At 35.9% G+C, this 17,470-nt stretch overlaps 1 protein-coding gene across 3 annotated transcripts; it reads right to left on the reverse strand.

Annotated features, from left to right (window-relative positions):
* Window positions 1-106: 106 nt before the first annotated feature.
* On the reverse strand, window positions 107-17,048 carry bnip2 (BCL2 interacting protein 2). Of its 3 annotated transcripts, none has more exons than XM_053478730.1 (11): window positions 16,142-17,048; window positions 10,673-10,768; window positions 10,391-10,464; window positions 9,749-9,931; window positions 8,523-8,705; window positions 7,016-7,118; window positions 6,741-6,872; window positions 6,277-6,363; window positions 6,085-6,183; window positions 3,583-3,629; window positions 107-1,662 (listed from the first exon to the last, which is right to left on the reverse strand). In XM_053478730.1, the coding sequence occupies exons 1-10, from the start codon at window positions 16,495-16,497 to the stop codon at window positions 3,617-3,619; spliced, it is 1,326 nt and encodes a 441-aa protein (XP_053334705.1). In that variant the 5' UTR covers window positions 16,498-17,048; the 3' UTR covers window positions 107-1,662; window positions 3,583-3,616. The 3 variants fall into 3 exon arrangements, with proteins under 3 accessions (XP_053334705.1, XP_053334690.1, XP_053334698.1); XM_053478715.1 differs by lacking the exon at window positions 3,583-3,629 and adding an exon at window positions 4,239-4,274; XM_053478723.1 differs by lacking the exon at window positions 3,583-3,629 and having other exon boundaries at window positions 16,142-17,047.
* Between the last annotated feature and the right edge of the window lie 422 nt (window positions 17,049-17,470).

The following is a 17,470-nucleotide window of genomic DNA, read 5'->3' on the forward strand; positions in this document are numbered from 1 at the left end:
AAAAATAATATCCATGTCTGGTGTGAACATGATTTTACCAATTGTGGATATTTTTGCATCATGATTGTCCTTTTTCCAACCGCTGTCCTTTGGTTAAACACCAAAATTAGCATAAAGCAATGGTACTTGTTTATTGACATTATTGTGCTTTAAACATACTACAGAATTTTAGGATATCACAAACGGTGGTACATTCATTGGTCTGATCTGTTCAACAGAAAACAATCCAATGTGCATTTATCACAATGCTTCAGTAGCGCAATGATGCAGCAACATTGTACAGAACACGGATAACAGAAGGATTTGATTGATGACAGATGAAGGTAAGTAGCCATAGTTAGCGTCAGGCACAAGAAGGGACATTACACAACAAAGACGAAGAAGATCTTAACTAAAAACTAACAGTTGAGGTAATTCTACAGAAGCAGGAAGACCAAAAAAAATCATGTGTGCATGGAGTGAGAAAATAACCTTTAATATTCGCATTACAAAATTCATGAATTTGTGAGAAAACTTTAAACATCAACCTGAACTAAAGCTGAAGTGGCGATTAAGTAAAGTGTTTCTTTATGATTTAGTGTCACAATTATTATAAAAATCTTTCATCAAACTGCTTGCAAATGATAAATTGATCATCAGTCCAGCTAAAATTTAATTTACATTTTATTTAATGACTAGATCCTCAGAACCAATAAAATAAATCAACAGGAAAGAGTCAGAACATAAAGAAGTAAAACACTTTACATTAGGAACAAAATAACCTGCCAAAACTGAGATCAGTTTTACTTTTTATTTTTTTTTAAATATAATATGGACTCAAACTGAGTGCATGACTACTTGGTGAACAATGATCTTTAAAAGCTTAGATGTGATCAAGTGTAACATTCCTCATGTAACCATCAAAAAAACCTATATTTCATACTGTACTAGTAGCTGCTGGTACTTATCATTACACTGGCAAAGCGGAAGACATTTTGTGTGCTGTGAAAGTTTTACTTGCAAAGCACAACAGAAAAGAAACCCCATCCCAAATGTATGCAACAGAGAACAACACAAACTGTGACTATAACCGTAAACCTATGAAGAGATCTATCTATTTAGGACCATTCTTTAAAGGCAAAGAGGGAGAGAAGAATACTTTCCTCCAAATGTTTGCACCAAAAAACAGTAACATGTGATGCGAGATGTCAACAAATTAAAGTAACACCATAAAGGACTGTCAAAAAGATATATATATATATATATATTAATCTTTATCCTTTATCACCATTTGTATATAAATATATTTTTAATGTAACATAGCAGAACATGCATCACCTAAGTTGAAAACCAAGTGTCTTGAACCTCAAGGAGAAGCAACAGGAACTGCTGACAAGAATGACAACTACTTCAGAACATATACATGTAAGATTATAAAAATACTTAAAGCACAGCACTGAGATTTCAACTCGTGTTTGGCACACTAATACAATAAAGAATAGAAAGTCCCACCATGAATAGGCAATTGAGTTTTGGAAGGCACTAATTTTTTCTTTTTTTTTTTCTTTTTTTAGTCGAGAGAGACACAAAAACCCCAATAGTTTCCTCCACCTCTCATTTCCTCTTCAAATTCTTCACTCTGCTCCTCTCATCTCCCCTTTGCCATGCATTTCTTGGTCAATCCTAGAGAAGAACAAAGTTACAATGTGAGTAGGGAAGATTTCCCATTCAATCACATGCTTGTCATTGGTTATCTAACACTACATGAATGAACATTTTTGAAAATAGACATCCAAAGCTACAGCAGTCAAATTTATTTTGTTTTAACATTATAGCATTTAAAAACAAATCAGACAAAGCTGTTTAATAGTGAATGTTAGTTCTCACAGGGCTGATTTTTGGATTTAGAAGTGTCTTGGTACAAAACAAGCAGAGATGGGAAAAATCAGTTGAAATGTTTTGATAATTAGACATAATTAGTTAAATTGACCCTTTTCATGTGCAGAGTATTGAGTCCTGGAAAAACACTTATTTAAATAAAATTTTGTTCTGATTAATATCAGCAATTAAGAGTCAGTTACTTCGTTTGCAGCTATGTGAAATCGAATATGAATAAATTAATGTAAAAACAAAACAAAACTGATGACCATCACATATTACTAAATCAAAATCACATGAAAAGGGTCTATTCATGACATTAACTGGACCTGCTCAGACAAAATATTGAAAGTAATCATGAGCATGGAATATAAAACAGTGCTCTTTGCATGACTGTGGTTAACCCTACTGTGGTTCAGTTCAGTTAAAGAAGCATTCAGATTATCCAAGAGGACAACCTATTGCTATACATGGTGAATTGGACGGTCTGTATGAAACTACACGCATAGATGGCTGCAAGGGTAGAGCTGTTAAAAGGTGAGGCATGCAAACCAGCTGTGGAGTGTGCAATTTAAAAAAATACCTTATGTGACAGAAAACCAACAGGTACCATTTGTGACGAAGGTTCTGCTTAAAGGCGTAATTTGGGTTGTTTTCAAGTCTGTCTTAAACCAAAATTGAGGTGCAATTAAGTGAACTGAGAACTGATCTTTTGCAGACACCATGATGTTACTATCATGACATCACTCACAACAGCAGAAGTGCTGTTAACCAACCTTAGGCTACTGTGTATTTTCATTGATAATTACTTCAGAGTAAAAAAAATAAAGATTAGCTGATGATAACCGGATGACTTATAATAGATAAAAGAGCAACCTAGCAATTGGTAGCTTTTGTTCTACTGATTATGTTTCTATGCAGTAAAGTTTATTCAAAAGAGAAATAAGTGTGTAAAAACAGACAAAGAAAGTAATAAAATTAATTTGCAGGACTTTATCATAATGTGTTTATCTCAGACGGTGTACAAATGTGATTTCTCCGGGATGTGAGTACATTTGCTAGCATTAGTTCCTTTGGTGTTTGAATTACAAATGAAACAATGTAACGAAATATGCTGTTCTTTACTCTTCATAAAATGATGGCCAGGTAATGTTAACTAATAATGAAATTAGGCAGGATCATGATGGATGTCATGTGCAAAGGGTCAATAGTTCATAATTTTCCTGCTCTGCACACCGACCATCAAGTTTGTTACCCGAAGCGCTAGTACAATGTACTGTAAGTAATTGGCCTAATTTCACAACCCTCGTTCTGTGCAAAACGCATTCCAACGTTCGGCTGAGACTCATATGGAACTTCTAAATCGAATTGGCATCTTTAAAAGTTACAGTATATTTATAACAAATTAAACTCTTTTCTTACCCTGGAACTAGCCGTATGGCTAATCAGAACTAGCCACACATGCATTTTTGCATAGAACAAGGTTTGTGAAATCACTTTACTTACATTGTACTCATGTTCCAGGTTACAAACTTCATCTGTCACCTAAAAATTCTTATTTTGACCAAGATTACTTACATTGCCGGTGTGCAGAGCAGAAGAAATTATAACAACCAAAAAGACTGACTGTAATATACTTACATGCACCACAATTTATGACAGACTTAAGACACAATTGAAAACATAAAACTAGCCCTTTAAGACTCTTTTTCCAACTATACATACCATTCACTCTACACTTTACATTGTGGAAATGAAGTCAGCATCCACATCTGTATATTTTGTTTAGAGAAAAGATGGGCAAGGTGATATACACAGTGCATCTCAATAAATAATCTTGTGGAAAGAAGTGGGTTATTTCATAATTTAATTTAACAAGTGCAACCTGTAGATTTCTATATTTATTACACGTCAAGTAAAATATTTCACAATTTAATTTGTTTTAATATTAAAGATTATGGTGTGCAATTCATGAAAATAAAAAAAAAAGTATTACAAAATACGGATTTAGTGGTGTGATATGTGACAATTACATTTCATGTCTGCACTGTCACCTTTAGAGGCCCCTTTAAGGAATTCTGCAACACTGTTTTTTTTTGCCCATAAATCAGTAAAGTTAAATAAGAACAGATTCAAGTCAGACTTTTTTCAAAAAAATGTACAAGCATTCAAAGCAGCATTACATAAAATCTGTGAATAATCCATTATAAATGAACATGCAGTGACTGGACATGACAGTCAGCGGTTTCTCATCCAGCAGCAAACGAGACATGCGTGGTTATTTTTAATAATGCTCCTAAAAACAGTAAGGGTTAGTTTGTGCAATGCAGGTAATTGATACGGACACATGGCAAAAGCCCTAGGGTGAGTTATACAGATACCTTTTACGTGTTTTCCTATTTTTTTCTTCATCAAACCTTAGAAGAAGGGCAGGGAGAAGGGTTAAGGTACAAGAGAGCTTCTAAAATGTTTAAACAGCCAACAGCAGACAATAACACACTCTACTGTCAAAAAGAGACATGCTGCTTTAAGCTCTTAGATGCGCACAGACTTCCTGTTAAGCTATTACAAAGTTAAAATAATGAAGTCTTTCAACAGTGATTTTCAACATTTAATGTTATATTCCTCTTTTGGTTACCTTTTCATACATGAACAAAAGCAATAAACAAATGGTTGCAGTATTTTCCACACCACAAGCTAAGAATTCCACCCATTCTGTTCATACCTAATGTCATAGTATACTAAAGGGTTTTTCTTATGCTATCCGTCCCATCACTTGCATGTTACATGGCTTGTGGCTATGCTTGTTAACAAGTACTGTATATCGCCACATGCCACAAGACTTTCATTCCACAGATTAACCAAAATGTTTAATACTTACAAAACTGGTTAAAACTGACAGTGCAATCCAAAATTCTTGCTCACCATATCTGAGCTCTTAAATAATTTATGTGCATCACAAACATAGATGCAGGCCAGATAAACTCTTCAAGATCATGGCTTTTCTAATTCTTTATGGCTTCTTATTATTTATGCTTACATTGTTTATGTTTAAATGAAGTACTGTATAAAAGTAAAAAAGCAAAACAAGTCTTTGCCCATATGCCAAGTCTTAAATGAAACTTTACCCATACTAACCACCAGATCAGAGAATATCACCTGGATTATATCTGATGGATATCATCAGCATGCACAAAAGGGGCCACTTTCCCTTATCTGAGTGGAATCCAACTCTTGACCCTTTTTGCATGCTGATGGATGAATTCCCTTATCTCTTTTTAAGGCTACGGCTCAGTCCCACAAACCCTGCAATCTAACAAGCATCAGGCTTGTGACATTTATGGCCGAGTGGGTCTTGCTTACTGTAATTCTGCTCACTGTTTACCCATAGAGTTACTCGGACTACCAATTATTAACCACTTGCCATTGATGGACAAAGGCAGCAGAACTCTCCGACTATCACACTTGCAGAATAAATCCATTAAAACTGCGTGTGAAAAATGCTCTTATTAAGTACACTAGGATCATGAACATCTTAAATTCGCAGGTACCTATTGAGAAAAAAGCATCTTCTGAAAGTTCTGAAAAAGTGTAGCTATATTAAAAACACCACAGGCAGACACATGTCTATCACTGTAAAAAAAAAAAAAAAAAAAAAAACTTGGAGTCTTTATTCTTTGAACCATGTTCCAATCAGAAATAATTAATTTAATAACTGCAAACAATATGATGCCACTGAGACACAAATGAGGGTAGAACCAGCTAGAACTATTAGAAGTCTATTGTATGAACATGCCACCCTGTGAGGAATGTGTATTATTAAGAGAAATGCCAGTAGAGGGAGTCTTAGCTGCTGCTACTTGTATTGTCACCATTGCACCCTCTGCACGTTCTACAAGGATAACATTGTGTCCAAACATACCTAAGGTGAGTGGGATCCTTATGACCATGATCCTCATGACTTATGACCTTGATCATTCAGATCCAGCATTAATCTAGCAAAAACTTGGCAAGATGATTCCAAGGAAACATTCATAAGAAATGCAGAAGACAGTTTTTGACTGTGGGATGGTCTTGGTGGGTTTGTGCACATCCGTTATACACAAATGCATTTCAATTTCCCTTGAACTAAAGGATCCATTAGCCCAAAAAAAAAAAAAAACAAAAAAAAAAAACGGTAGAACATAGCTTCTATATTTTACTTTATACTTTATATAATGTACTTACTGCTTGATGCATTCTGGTATTGATACATATTCCATTGGCACAAGCTCAGCGAGGTCTGCCAAACTGTACACATACTTTATTTTTTGGCTAAATTTGGAGCTGGAAAGAAACAAACAAAATGAAATGACTGAGTATGTAAATTGTATGTTGTAAGTAAACCAATACAATGACATGCAAGGAATAAGTACTAACCTTATGAAAGGTTTTGTGATGGTCAGAAGTGTGCGGATGAACCAAGAGGGATGGACAATTATCAAAGACTTCAGATTTTTTCTCAATCTATACACAAGGATATAGTACAGAAATAATACAAAAGAACACAATGACACGACACAAAGAACACGAAAAAATAACAAAATATTGTTAAATAATATTTTTTTTATCATTTATATAGTTTCCAGAGCTCAAGGACACTTTACAATGAGGAAGGAGAAGAAAAAAGAAAAGAAAAAAGAAAAAATCGTACAATTTGAGATAAAATAAACCATGCTGATCACTGCAGCATTATTAGGGCTTCTTCTGCAAAAACTTTATTATACATGTTTACTGCACATCACTAGGAAATTTATTTCTACTTTGATAAAAGTGTTTTTAAAAAGCTTTTGAAACACAGGAAAAGCTTTTGAAACCAGATAGAATGAATTAGCAAAACTCACCTACGGTCTATCTGCTGATAGCACTTCCTCAGCCAGCCCACACTAGGCATCTTACGGCGAGAGGTGGCACCATTCAGGTACACAATCATGTAGTTCTCAGCCACCAGCAGCTCCAGGGTGCCTATTACATACCTGGTTTCAAGAGAATAAACATTTTTTTATTCTTGGCATTTATGCACAAACTCACATAATGCATTCTCAAATACACTGATAAAGCATAAAAACACATAAAAACTAGCTGCTTTTAGTTGTAAAATAATTTTACATGAACTTACTTAAAAAGATTGTCCATGATGTATCTGTAGTTTGCTTGATTGCTCTCAGGCATGAAGCAAACCGCAAAGACGATAATAGCATTCAGTCCATCTCCGTAATAACCTACAAAAGTTGGGAGCAAGTCTGAACATAGCTACCAACGATTCGTACGACAGAATAAATTATCTATAGTACATTACTAGTTGTGCACAAAATACAACCTACATTCCCAAAAAGTTCAGACAGTATGGCATTTGGTAAAAAAAAAAAAAAAAAAAAAGGTTATATATAGGTTACACTATAACAAATATTCCACAACAACTCATTGTTTGAGATTTACCATGTATATTTAATTGGTTTGTTGAAAATATTCACTCATTTCAAATTTCAAATCTGGTTGCATCCTCCAGAAAGGTTGGGACAGTTGACTGTTTACCAATGTGTAACATCACTATTTCTGTTAATAACAGTTTAAGCATTTAGGCACTGCCCAGCCAGAAATAAATAAATAAAATTAACTAAGCAAAGAGTTAAAAAGCCTTTCATTGGATAATTACTTAAGTGATGAATATGGTTCCAGCCCATCATGCCTAGTGCCTAAAGTACAATTTGGGTTTGCTTCTGTTGCCATGTCGAGGTTCAGCAGCCTTATGTGCCCAAAAAATGTCCTCTAACTACCTAAATATACTGAATTACAAGGTTTTTCCATCAATGGATTTTTTTCCCTTTCGGGATGACAAGGGCATATTCCAAGATAACAATGCCAGATTATCGGGCTCAAATCGAGAAAGAGCGGTTCAAGGAGTACGAGATGTCATTTTGATACATGGACTGGCCATCTTTATCTTTATACATCTTTGAGATGTGCTGGAGAGGGCTTCACAAAGTGGTCAAACTCTCCTATCATTAATCTTCGAAATTTTGATGAGAAATTAACATGACTCTGGCACACCCCAGAGAACGACTGATGCTGGCTTTTATATCTGACACCTCTGGACCATATTGATGTATGGCTACCGTAAACCTTAAATTGCATCTGTAAATGCAGAAACGTGTTAACAGAGAAAGGTTTACCAAAGTGTTCCCGAGCCCACATCACGATACCGAATACAGAAGCATGATGGTTTGTAAAAGTGATGTCTGATGAATAGGAAATCATGCTTATTCATAATTTTTTTTTTTGGCCCTGTTCTCTACGCATTTAGATTTGAAAAGTTTCCTTAAATGTCTTTATGATACATACAAACATAGGGCATCTGTTAGCAAATCAGAGTCAGTGGTCTTCAGTTGCCATCCTATTCACTGTATCTGAACTGAATAGACAACATTGGGGCAGATTCTGAGCCCCCTGAAAACCTAATATACTTCTACCCTCCCCAAACTGACATTAGTATAGTGTAAATAATAAAGTGCTCCATGAGGGTAATTGTGAGGGCAGAAGAGATATAGAAATTTGATAAATAAATACATAATTAAATATCAAATTTTTTTAGCCTTTTTTTTTTTTAGCCAGATTTTATTACTGACCTCCATGGCTGATGACTCTTTTGTAGGGCTCAATGGCCCTCATATCGACCCGGTGGTCCTGCTCTCCAATACGGAAGACCCTCCAGTGCCGGCTATCATCCCGCTCCTCATAGGCTGAATATTCATTAACTGATTCCACTCCTTTTGGCAGCATGCCAGTGCTTTTGGGTTTTGGGAGATCATCTGAAAGGCAGGATAATAAGTTAGAGACAAGCGTGTGTGCATTTGATTTTACCTGTAACTGTTTCTCATGTAGTTACTACTTCTTAATAAACCACTGCTGCTATTATTTAATATCATGAAAAATTCAAATTCCCCAAACACTACAATAGATTCTTATGTATACAAATAGATGTTAATAGATTTAACAGAGTTAACAACTAAGAAATACTTAATTTGCTTAAACATCTGCTAATCGATAAAACCTTTGCTGCCTAAATCAATAGGAAATTCATTTAACTGGCATCACTTCAGAAGGATTTTAGAAGAAATGCTATAATTTCTAATGCTTTCAGCTCTGCTGCAAGGAACAAATAACTAGTGTAAACCTACTGATATTAATGACAGATTTGTCTTTAAAGAATGCTGCACATAACTGAACTTTTCATATTTTGTCTTTGAAAAAACAGACAGAACCCAAGCCAACTGTTTTCATGAACTTAAAATTCATTAAAATTTACTGGATGATTTACAGATACTGATTAGCCTTCATGCAACAGTGATACATTTTAATAACATGGGGGGGGAAAATCAGTATGGACCATTGACTGAACTAGGAATCACTCAAGTGCTTAATCATTCAACAGGTATGTGAAAAAAATAAATAAATAATAAATAAATAAATAAATAAATAAATAATTAACAGGAATGTGCAAAAATCAGCTTGGTATGGATTTGGCATGAACAGTCACCCAGGGAACCTTACCACAGAGGGCAGGCCAGAGGCCTACTCCCAACCACTAGGAGGAAACAATCCATCCAGGACAGTGAGAAGATGGCAGCAGAGTGGAAACACAAAACAAGAACACTATTTAACCAAGAGGTAATATATATGGGCTTCTTGGAGTCACTATCGTGATGAGAGACCACTTGAGAAGAACTTAAGGAATGCATGAGAGCCTAGAGTCACACCTAAAGCTAACTTAGAGCAATTGAGTTTTTAGGAACTCTTTTTTTTTTCTTTTATCTATTCTTAGGAATTATAATAGTGAATCTTACAATCTTACCTTCCCATTCAAATTCATTGCTGTTGTCTGACGGGGTGTCCATGCCATCCAGATCTAACTCTGTGCTTTCATCCAGATCATCAGAATGCAGAGAGCCTTCACTGCGATCAAGGTTCAGGCTGATATCTGGGGCCAACAGTCTTTTCTTTCTGGTCTTCCCCTTGTTCGATTCATACTGTGGAGCTACAGAATAGTAAGGATACTTAATATTACACCTTACAAGGTTTTTATTTTGTTAATTATTAAAAAAAAAAGAAAACAATTATTTTTTGTTTTAATCTAATGTTTTATAGTGATGCAAAAATGGTCTCCCACATTTTTTAGTTTTGGTGTTGGAATGTTCACAATGCTGTTTTTTGAATTATTAATAAATTTCCTAATACATGACATTAACTTATTTTAAGCATGACTATTAGACCAAAGCTAAACATCAAGTTGCATAATACGTTATAAAAATGGTCTGATGTTAACTGGTGTCAGCTGGTGTTAATAAGGTGGCTTTGTTAGAGCTACATTAGGGTTTCCTAAATTTGCACTCTTGAAAATACATCTCTATATTTAAAAAAAGGCATGCCTAAAAATAAATAAATAAATAAATTACACATCTTTAAAACATTCTGCCAGTATGTCTGTGACCCATACCAGAATCTTCCTCTTCAGATGAGTGGGTGAAGAGATGTTCATCAGGATGTATTTCCCCTTCTTCAGGTAGTGGTCTTCAAATTTAGTGAAAAAATTAACTAAATATTTGTTTAACATATAGGGCTTCAAACAGAGTACACATATACTGCTACTTAGTATTACACAAGTAAATTAAATAAAAAAAATGTATCAATCAAATATAATAAAGCATCACAAAATTTACAGTAGAAGCATTGGAAGAAACACACAAAAAACTTGAAATATTATTCAATACTTAATTACCTGGGGAAGTCCTCATCCTGCCACTCCTCTTTAAACTCCATTCCTTCCATCCGCAATCGAGCTTCTGTAGTGCTGGCTGACTCCTGTTGTTCAAAACTATAACATAAAAGACAAAATGAAATATAATCTCTATCTTGGCAGCAATCTTGGTTTTGACAAGAGATTGGGTGCCTAGAAACCAGAGCTTTTGATGGCTTTAATGTCTGTCTTCCAGCATTAATATCTTTTAGCAGGTCACTCATAACTAAACTAGGCTTGCTGAGCCTTAATGTGACTCAATTCCGCTGCATCTCCACCTAAATCATATTACAGTTATCCTGAACTAGTGCCTAAAGTCGAGCAGGTTTACTGTTCCCTAGGAAGGCTTTTAAATATACAGTAAGCGACCCAGACTGTGAGAGATGTTCTTTAGAGCCTAATAAAAAATTACCCAATTACAGCCAGCCAAATGCTGTTTCAATGCCAATTAAAAGTTTGGACACACCTTCTAATTCAACGTTTTTTCTATATTTGTGTTTTTACTTTCTAAATTGTAGTACAATACTGAAGAAGACATAAAAAAACATGAAACAAAAAAACAATGATTTATGTAATTTAGTAAAAAGAAACAATAGTCATTCATTTAAGACATAAAGGTCTGACCATTCTGAAAAACTGCAACAACTGTATGCATAGTATCTGTAAGTGCAGTTGCAAAACTGGTACAAAAGGTACAAACGCTTTGAAGTCTGAACAATATAAAAGGACAACAAAGAATAATAATAAGCATTTCACTGCATATCGTACTGTGTATGACTGTGTATGTGACAAATAAAATTTGAATTTGAATTTGAATATGAATAATACAAACTTCCACAACTTTTCATTAAAAAGTGGCATAACAAAGGATTAATTTGTAGCTTCTCATTATCACTTTACCTGACAGGTGAAAATTGTTACAAAATACGATTAAAATATTTTGACTTTTTGCTGTTTAAGATTAAAAAAATTATCATCAGTATCATCAGTATCAATTATCATATCAGTATCATTACTATATAAGAGTAATCATTGAACAATACAAACTTCGATTTATGTGTACATTATATGGTGAAGGAAACTGTAATTCATATCATGTTATGATATCATATTTATATTATAACAATTAGTTCTGATCGAGCAATTTTAATTGACAAAAGACATTTTAGGAGTGGTGATAGTCGATTAACTATATGCATCACTCCACATCCTAGTTGTTCTAATAACCGCTCATTACACTAAAACGCTGCGCTGTTTTGTTTACACCTAACTACCTACACCTACAGCTAACTACCTCCTAACACAAGGCTGAATCCCAAAACCCTCGCTCATCCATTTATCAAGGGAACTACTTAATATGCATTATAAATGATTGTACACCTTACATAGTGCACTAGGTGTCTTAATTCTATCTGGGATTTAACCCTGAAACCTGGAATTTAACATAGTTAATATTCTACAAGTGGAATAAGTGAAAATATAAAGAGAAACCTATGAGATTTACAGAACTGTCCAACATCTCCATGGTATATCCTGCTTACTTTTTGGCTACATAGTACAGGTAAGAATTTAAAACTAGTTTCATTCCTTTTATTTACACCTTCAGATGCTCTCCATCAGTCGCAGTTAGTTAGTTCCGTCATTCGAGTAAGGATGTGGGTTGGCCAAGTAACCTAACTAGTTATACAAACAAATCACAATCTGTTGATAAATTGTGTATAGACCTGTTGTATAAAAGCAATATCACACTCGAAGTTGTGCTCTTGCACTGGTTATCAGCAAGGTTGTTGTGTAGCCATAGGCAGTCGTGCTGATTAGTAGTGCAACAGCAATCCCTCTCATTAAGTAAATCGTGAGAAAAATAATAAGAAAACACAAAAATGCTTTGATCTTCTGTTTTCATTAAATGGTAAAATGGACTAAATGATTTACAGGAATTATTCATCCTGTGCATCCTGTGTATGTATGATCATTAAAGTCAGTTGTGTTTTTATTTATTGTACATTTGCCACAAAATACATCTTATTATAATTTTCACATACAAAAATGAGTACTGAAAACAATATTTTTTTTATTTGTTACGATTCATTATTTAAAGGAAGACTTTATATAGCACACACATAAAAAACGTTATTTAAGATGGCCCTCAGATGTGACGATGGAAAAACACAAACACTGGCTCACTGTCTCACAAAGCTAATTACCATGCCATCCATGTTCGCTATCAAGTAAACCTCCTTTTCTAGTAGCAAGTCAAATAAAGCTAATTAATTAACATTTAACCACATGCCACCTTTAAGTTCATATTCTCCTGGTATGACCATATTTTCCTCATCTTTACAGAGAGCAACTCAGCAGAAGCAAATGAAAATTTCACAATTTGTTTGTCAAACCATCAGAATGTCTGAATCAGATCTGTTAACATTTGAGTGCCCTATGGAGAGGGCATTGGATGTCTGACTTCCTTATTTTAGACCCACTAAAAAAATTAGATATTTTGGAATTAATAAGAAAACAAGAAACTAGGGCAATAAAAAAATTTATGTTATAAAACCTAATCTGGAATGATAATTCTCCTCCAAGACTTCACAGGCTGACTGCTTGATGCTGCTGTGCACGGTTGGGTAGTTCTTGTGCATTTGCATAACACACCTGATGACAACGTAATAAAGTAATTGTCTTATGCATTTCTATATTCTAGTTTTTCCAGTATGATCAGTTGATGATTACTAAGTAGTTTCCTATACTAAAAGAAAACACTATATTACATTCGCACCATATGTCATGGTATCATTCTAGAGCACAGGTTGAACATATTAATCTGTCCTGCGGAGTTTAGTGGGTTTCCAGCAAACCAGTAACATTTTCTAAGTTGAGGTGGGTGTGTCAGAACAGAGAAATCCATAATATGTTTATATACATTCATTGTTTTTTAATATGTAAAGTAGGGCTGCATGATCTTATCAAAAGTGATTGTGCCATGTTGTTTTCAAACTTTCTTAAAAATATATAAGTGATCTAACTAAGAGGATGTGTGCCAATATTTATCACCCCCAAAATAATAAACACTATAATAAAACAAGAAACACTACAGAAATTCTAGATAATGCATATATTACCTGTAATAAATTTTAGCCTTTTGTGGTTAAATAAGTACTCAGGTACAGTGTAATTAAGATTTTTTGCAATTAATTGTGCAGCACTAATCTGATTAATAGAAATGTATATTTCAGGTGGCACTGTGGCCTTGATCTTTGAAGCCAGGGTTCAAATCCCCCCTTAGGATCTGAGCGGGTGGTGTTTGCATGTTTTCCCCAACTCTTTACAGGATAAGTGGTATATGGAATGAATGAGAGAGAGTTATGTTATCCACCATTACTGTTGATTATTGTCTTGTTTACATAACTGGTACAGTTTTTTTCACTTACACTTTTACTGTTTGTTGTACTCTAAGTGTACGTATTACTTTCTATTTTAATACTTTTGGTTTATACTGACAGTTGCTCTTATTCCTCATCTAAAGCAATCATGGCACAGACTTACCGAGACTGGACTAGTCCTTTTCCATTTTTTACCTGTCCAATTTTAGTGAGTTTGTGCCCATGACAGCCTCAAATTCCTCTTCTTGACATACAAGACAGGAACTTGTGTTGGGTATGGAATTCCATCCATTTTCTTTATTCTGGTGTTTGATTTGAACATTAACTAAAGCTCTTGTTCTGTACCTGCATGATGATGTGTATTCGGCTGCTGACTCATGACAGGCTTATTGGATAAGTAATGATCAAAACAAGCATTCCTATTAAAGTTGATGATAAATGTACATACACATTCACAGACCAATTACTATAGTGTATATTTATTATTATTATGTTGAAATCTATTATTATTATTAATATTATTATTAATATAGGGAAAATAATCTAAAAAATGTGGTTTAGCTGGCCTCATGTGACTCACAGGAAACAATCGCCTTCTTCCTCCAAAGATGGCCATTGTCACGTGATGGGGAAACCTAACGATTGAGTGGAAAATGGGCAAGATGTTATAAATGTAACTGAACCATGTCCACCTACTTGTTGAGGGACACATGTGGGGTACTATGACTTCCTGAATCACTGTGGTACAAATTTGAAACCAAAATTTTTTTTATTGTTGATGAACATGATAATGTTTATGTGACAAAGGTTCACTTAAAAGCACTTCTCATTCATGTTCCCAAGTGTAACATACTTCTTAAAAAGGTACAGAAATTATGTTCAAACTTCAACAACTCAAAAACATGTACATCTATAAATCACTATAAATCATGGGGTAAAAAACGATTCAGATATGAATCACGATTCTTTAGTGTGTCGATTTATATCACACCACATTGCCTCCAAAATTGCCAGTGACCGGAATTGGCCGTTTTTCAGCTGGATCAGCCATGACCAATGTGCCTTGGATTTAACCGATTCAGTGCTAAGTCACGAGCATCTGAGCGGTACAAAGGGGGCGCAATTTTAAGGTGTAACATTATTCGAGTTATGTGAGTTAAAAAGCCTCTAATCAGCACTTTTTCCAAACTCCGCAAGCTAATTGGTCTCAAAGCACCCTCAATACTCACCCTTACACCAGTCTCAAAACGTAAGGAGTGCTAATTGTGGTGGTCTGAGCTTTTGGTCTCTCACCGCTGCAGCCCTGGTTCGATTCCTGGTCAGGGAAGTAACTTTGGTACTGGCAGGGGTATCTCAGAAGGCTAAAGCACTGAGTTACTGATAGGAAGGTCGGCGATTTGAGCCCCAGCTCCACCAGGTTGCCATTGGGCAAGACCCTTAACCCTATCTGCTCCAGGGGCACTGTATCATGACTGCCCCTGCGCTCTGACCTCAGTTATGCTGGGATGTGTGAAGAAAGAATTTCATTGTGCTGTAATGTATATATGTGACAAATAAAGGATTAACTTATATACTTTAATATGGAGTTGATCCACTTTTGGCAGCTATAACAAATTCCACTCTTGTTAGAAGGCTCTTCACAAGATTTTGAGGTGTTTCTGTGGGAATTCGCCTATTTATTGTGTAGAGCATTTAGGAGGTCAGACACTAATATTGGACGAGAAGGCCTGGGTTGCAATCTCCGTTCCAGTTCATCCCAAAGGTGCTCAATTGGTTTGAGGTCAGGGCTCTGTTTGGGCCAGTCAAGATCTTCCAAATCGAACTCATCAAACCATGTCTTTATAGTCCTTGCTTTGTGCACTCAGCCACAGTCATGTTGGAATAGAGAAGGTCCTTCTCCAAACTGTTACCACAAAGTTGAAAGCATAGCATTGTCTAAGATGTCTTGGTATGCCAAAGCATTAAGATTGCCCATCATTATGGATAAGGGGCCTGATTTAAACACCTGAATAACAGGTTTGGCCAAATATTTTTGTCCATATGGTGTAGATGAGGTGACCGACTGTCTTACCTGCCGTTATGTTCCTGTGCTGAGGGCTGAACACTGACTGGAGCGCTGCTGGCTGTGCGTGTCGCCTCCTGCTTTTTCCCTTTGTGTGAACTTTCTTCTTGCCCTCCTTCTGTTTGTTTCGGACTGGATGAGACGGCTTGATCGCCGTTGCCCGCAGAAGTCATGGCCTCTGTGGGTGCGCCGGGCTCCGTCACTGCCTGATCATCGCTTCCTCGTTCAGCAACGCGACTCGACTTGTTTTTCAGCGTCGCACTGCCTCTGGGTGTGTCTGACTCCCCGCTGCTCTTTTTACCAACCGGGAGGTTTGTGTCAGTCTGTTTCAGACTCCCCTCCCTCTCGGTCGCATCTGTAGCCATGAGCGAGTCGGGTCAAAGAGTAAACACTTGGCGAAGGAGACGAGCAGAAGTGCAGGAAGCTCCACCAAAACAATCCAGTGTGACCAGCTAGCTTAGCCTAGCTAACCCGAGTCAGTCTGGGAAAAATTCTTCAGCTCGGCCTAGCAGCTACCCGACTAACACTGATACAAACAGCACACATTTACAATGAACTTACTCGGAATAATAATTATAATAATAAGCCGACATGTTCAGCTGTCCTATACTCTGAGGAACACTCGGGTCTAGTACAGCTCCAGTGTCCGGCTTTCTTGCGCTACCTCTCCGTCTCTTCCTTCCTGCAGTAGAAGTGTTGTTGACTCCGCTCCAAGCAGTGAGCTAGCTCCCGAGTTCACCGCTGACAGACACACTGTTAAAGCTAACGGAACAGCGAGCTCTCCGAGACCCATGCGGTCAAAATATTAACTGGATTCAACGAATAATTTCCAATCCTTAAGACATTATTCACTGCAGGACAGAACATGAGCCGCTCTGACACTCTCGCTCAGTAACATGACAAGCGGAGAGTCTATCTAAAAGGAGCGACAGCAAAAGTGTGAAGAGTTTACTTCAAAATAAAAGTCATCGGGCTGCCCAAACAGCGCGGGGTCTCAGGATAACTTTCCCCTTTCTGGATTCTCATTGCTCTTTCGAGAGTGAAAGAGTGATAAGCCCTGGGCTAAGTCATTCATTCATTCATTCATTCATTCATCCTCTATACCCCTTATCCTTAGCATCGGTACTGAACGGTCAATAAAGATTTTCTTCAAGCTGTGGTCAGAATTTCATGTTTGTGTTAGGATTCAGATCATTCCATTAATTTCAAGTCTATAAAAATAGGGAATTAAAATTTTCCATAGCATTTCAATAATATTTATTATGATTGTTTTTTAGCAGTAAGGTAAAAAAAAAAAAACAAGCTTGGAATATTATCATAAAGGCAAAGAGTGCAAGT

Source organism: Clarias gariepinus, chromosome 2 (genome assembly GCF_024256425.1).
Source record: "Clarias gariepinus isolate MV-2021 ecotype Netherlands chromosome 2, CGAR_prim_01v2, whole genome shotgun sequence".
Classification (NCBI taxonomy): Eukaryota; Metazoa; Chordata; class Actinopteri; order Siluriformes; family Clariidae; genus Clarias; species Clarias gariepinus.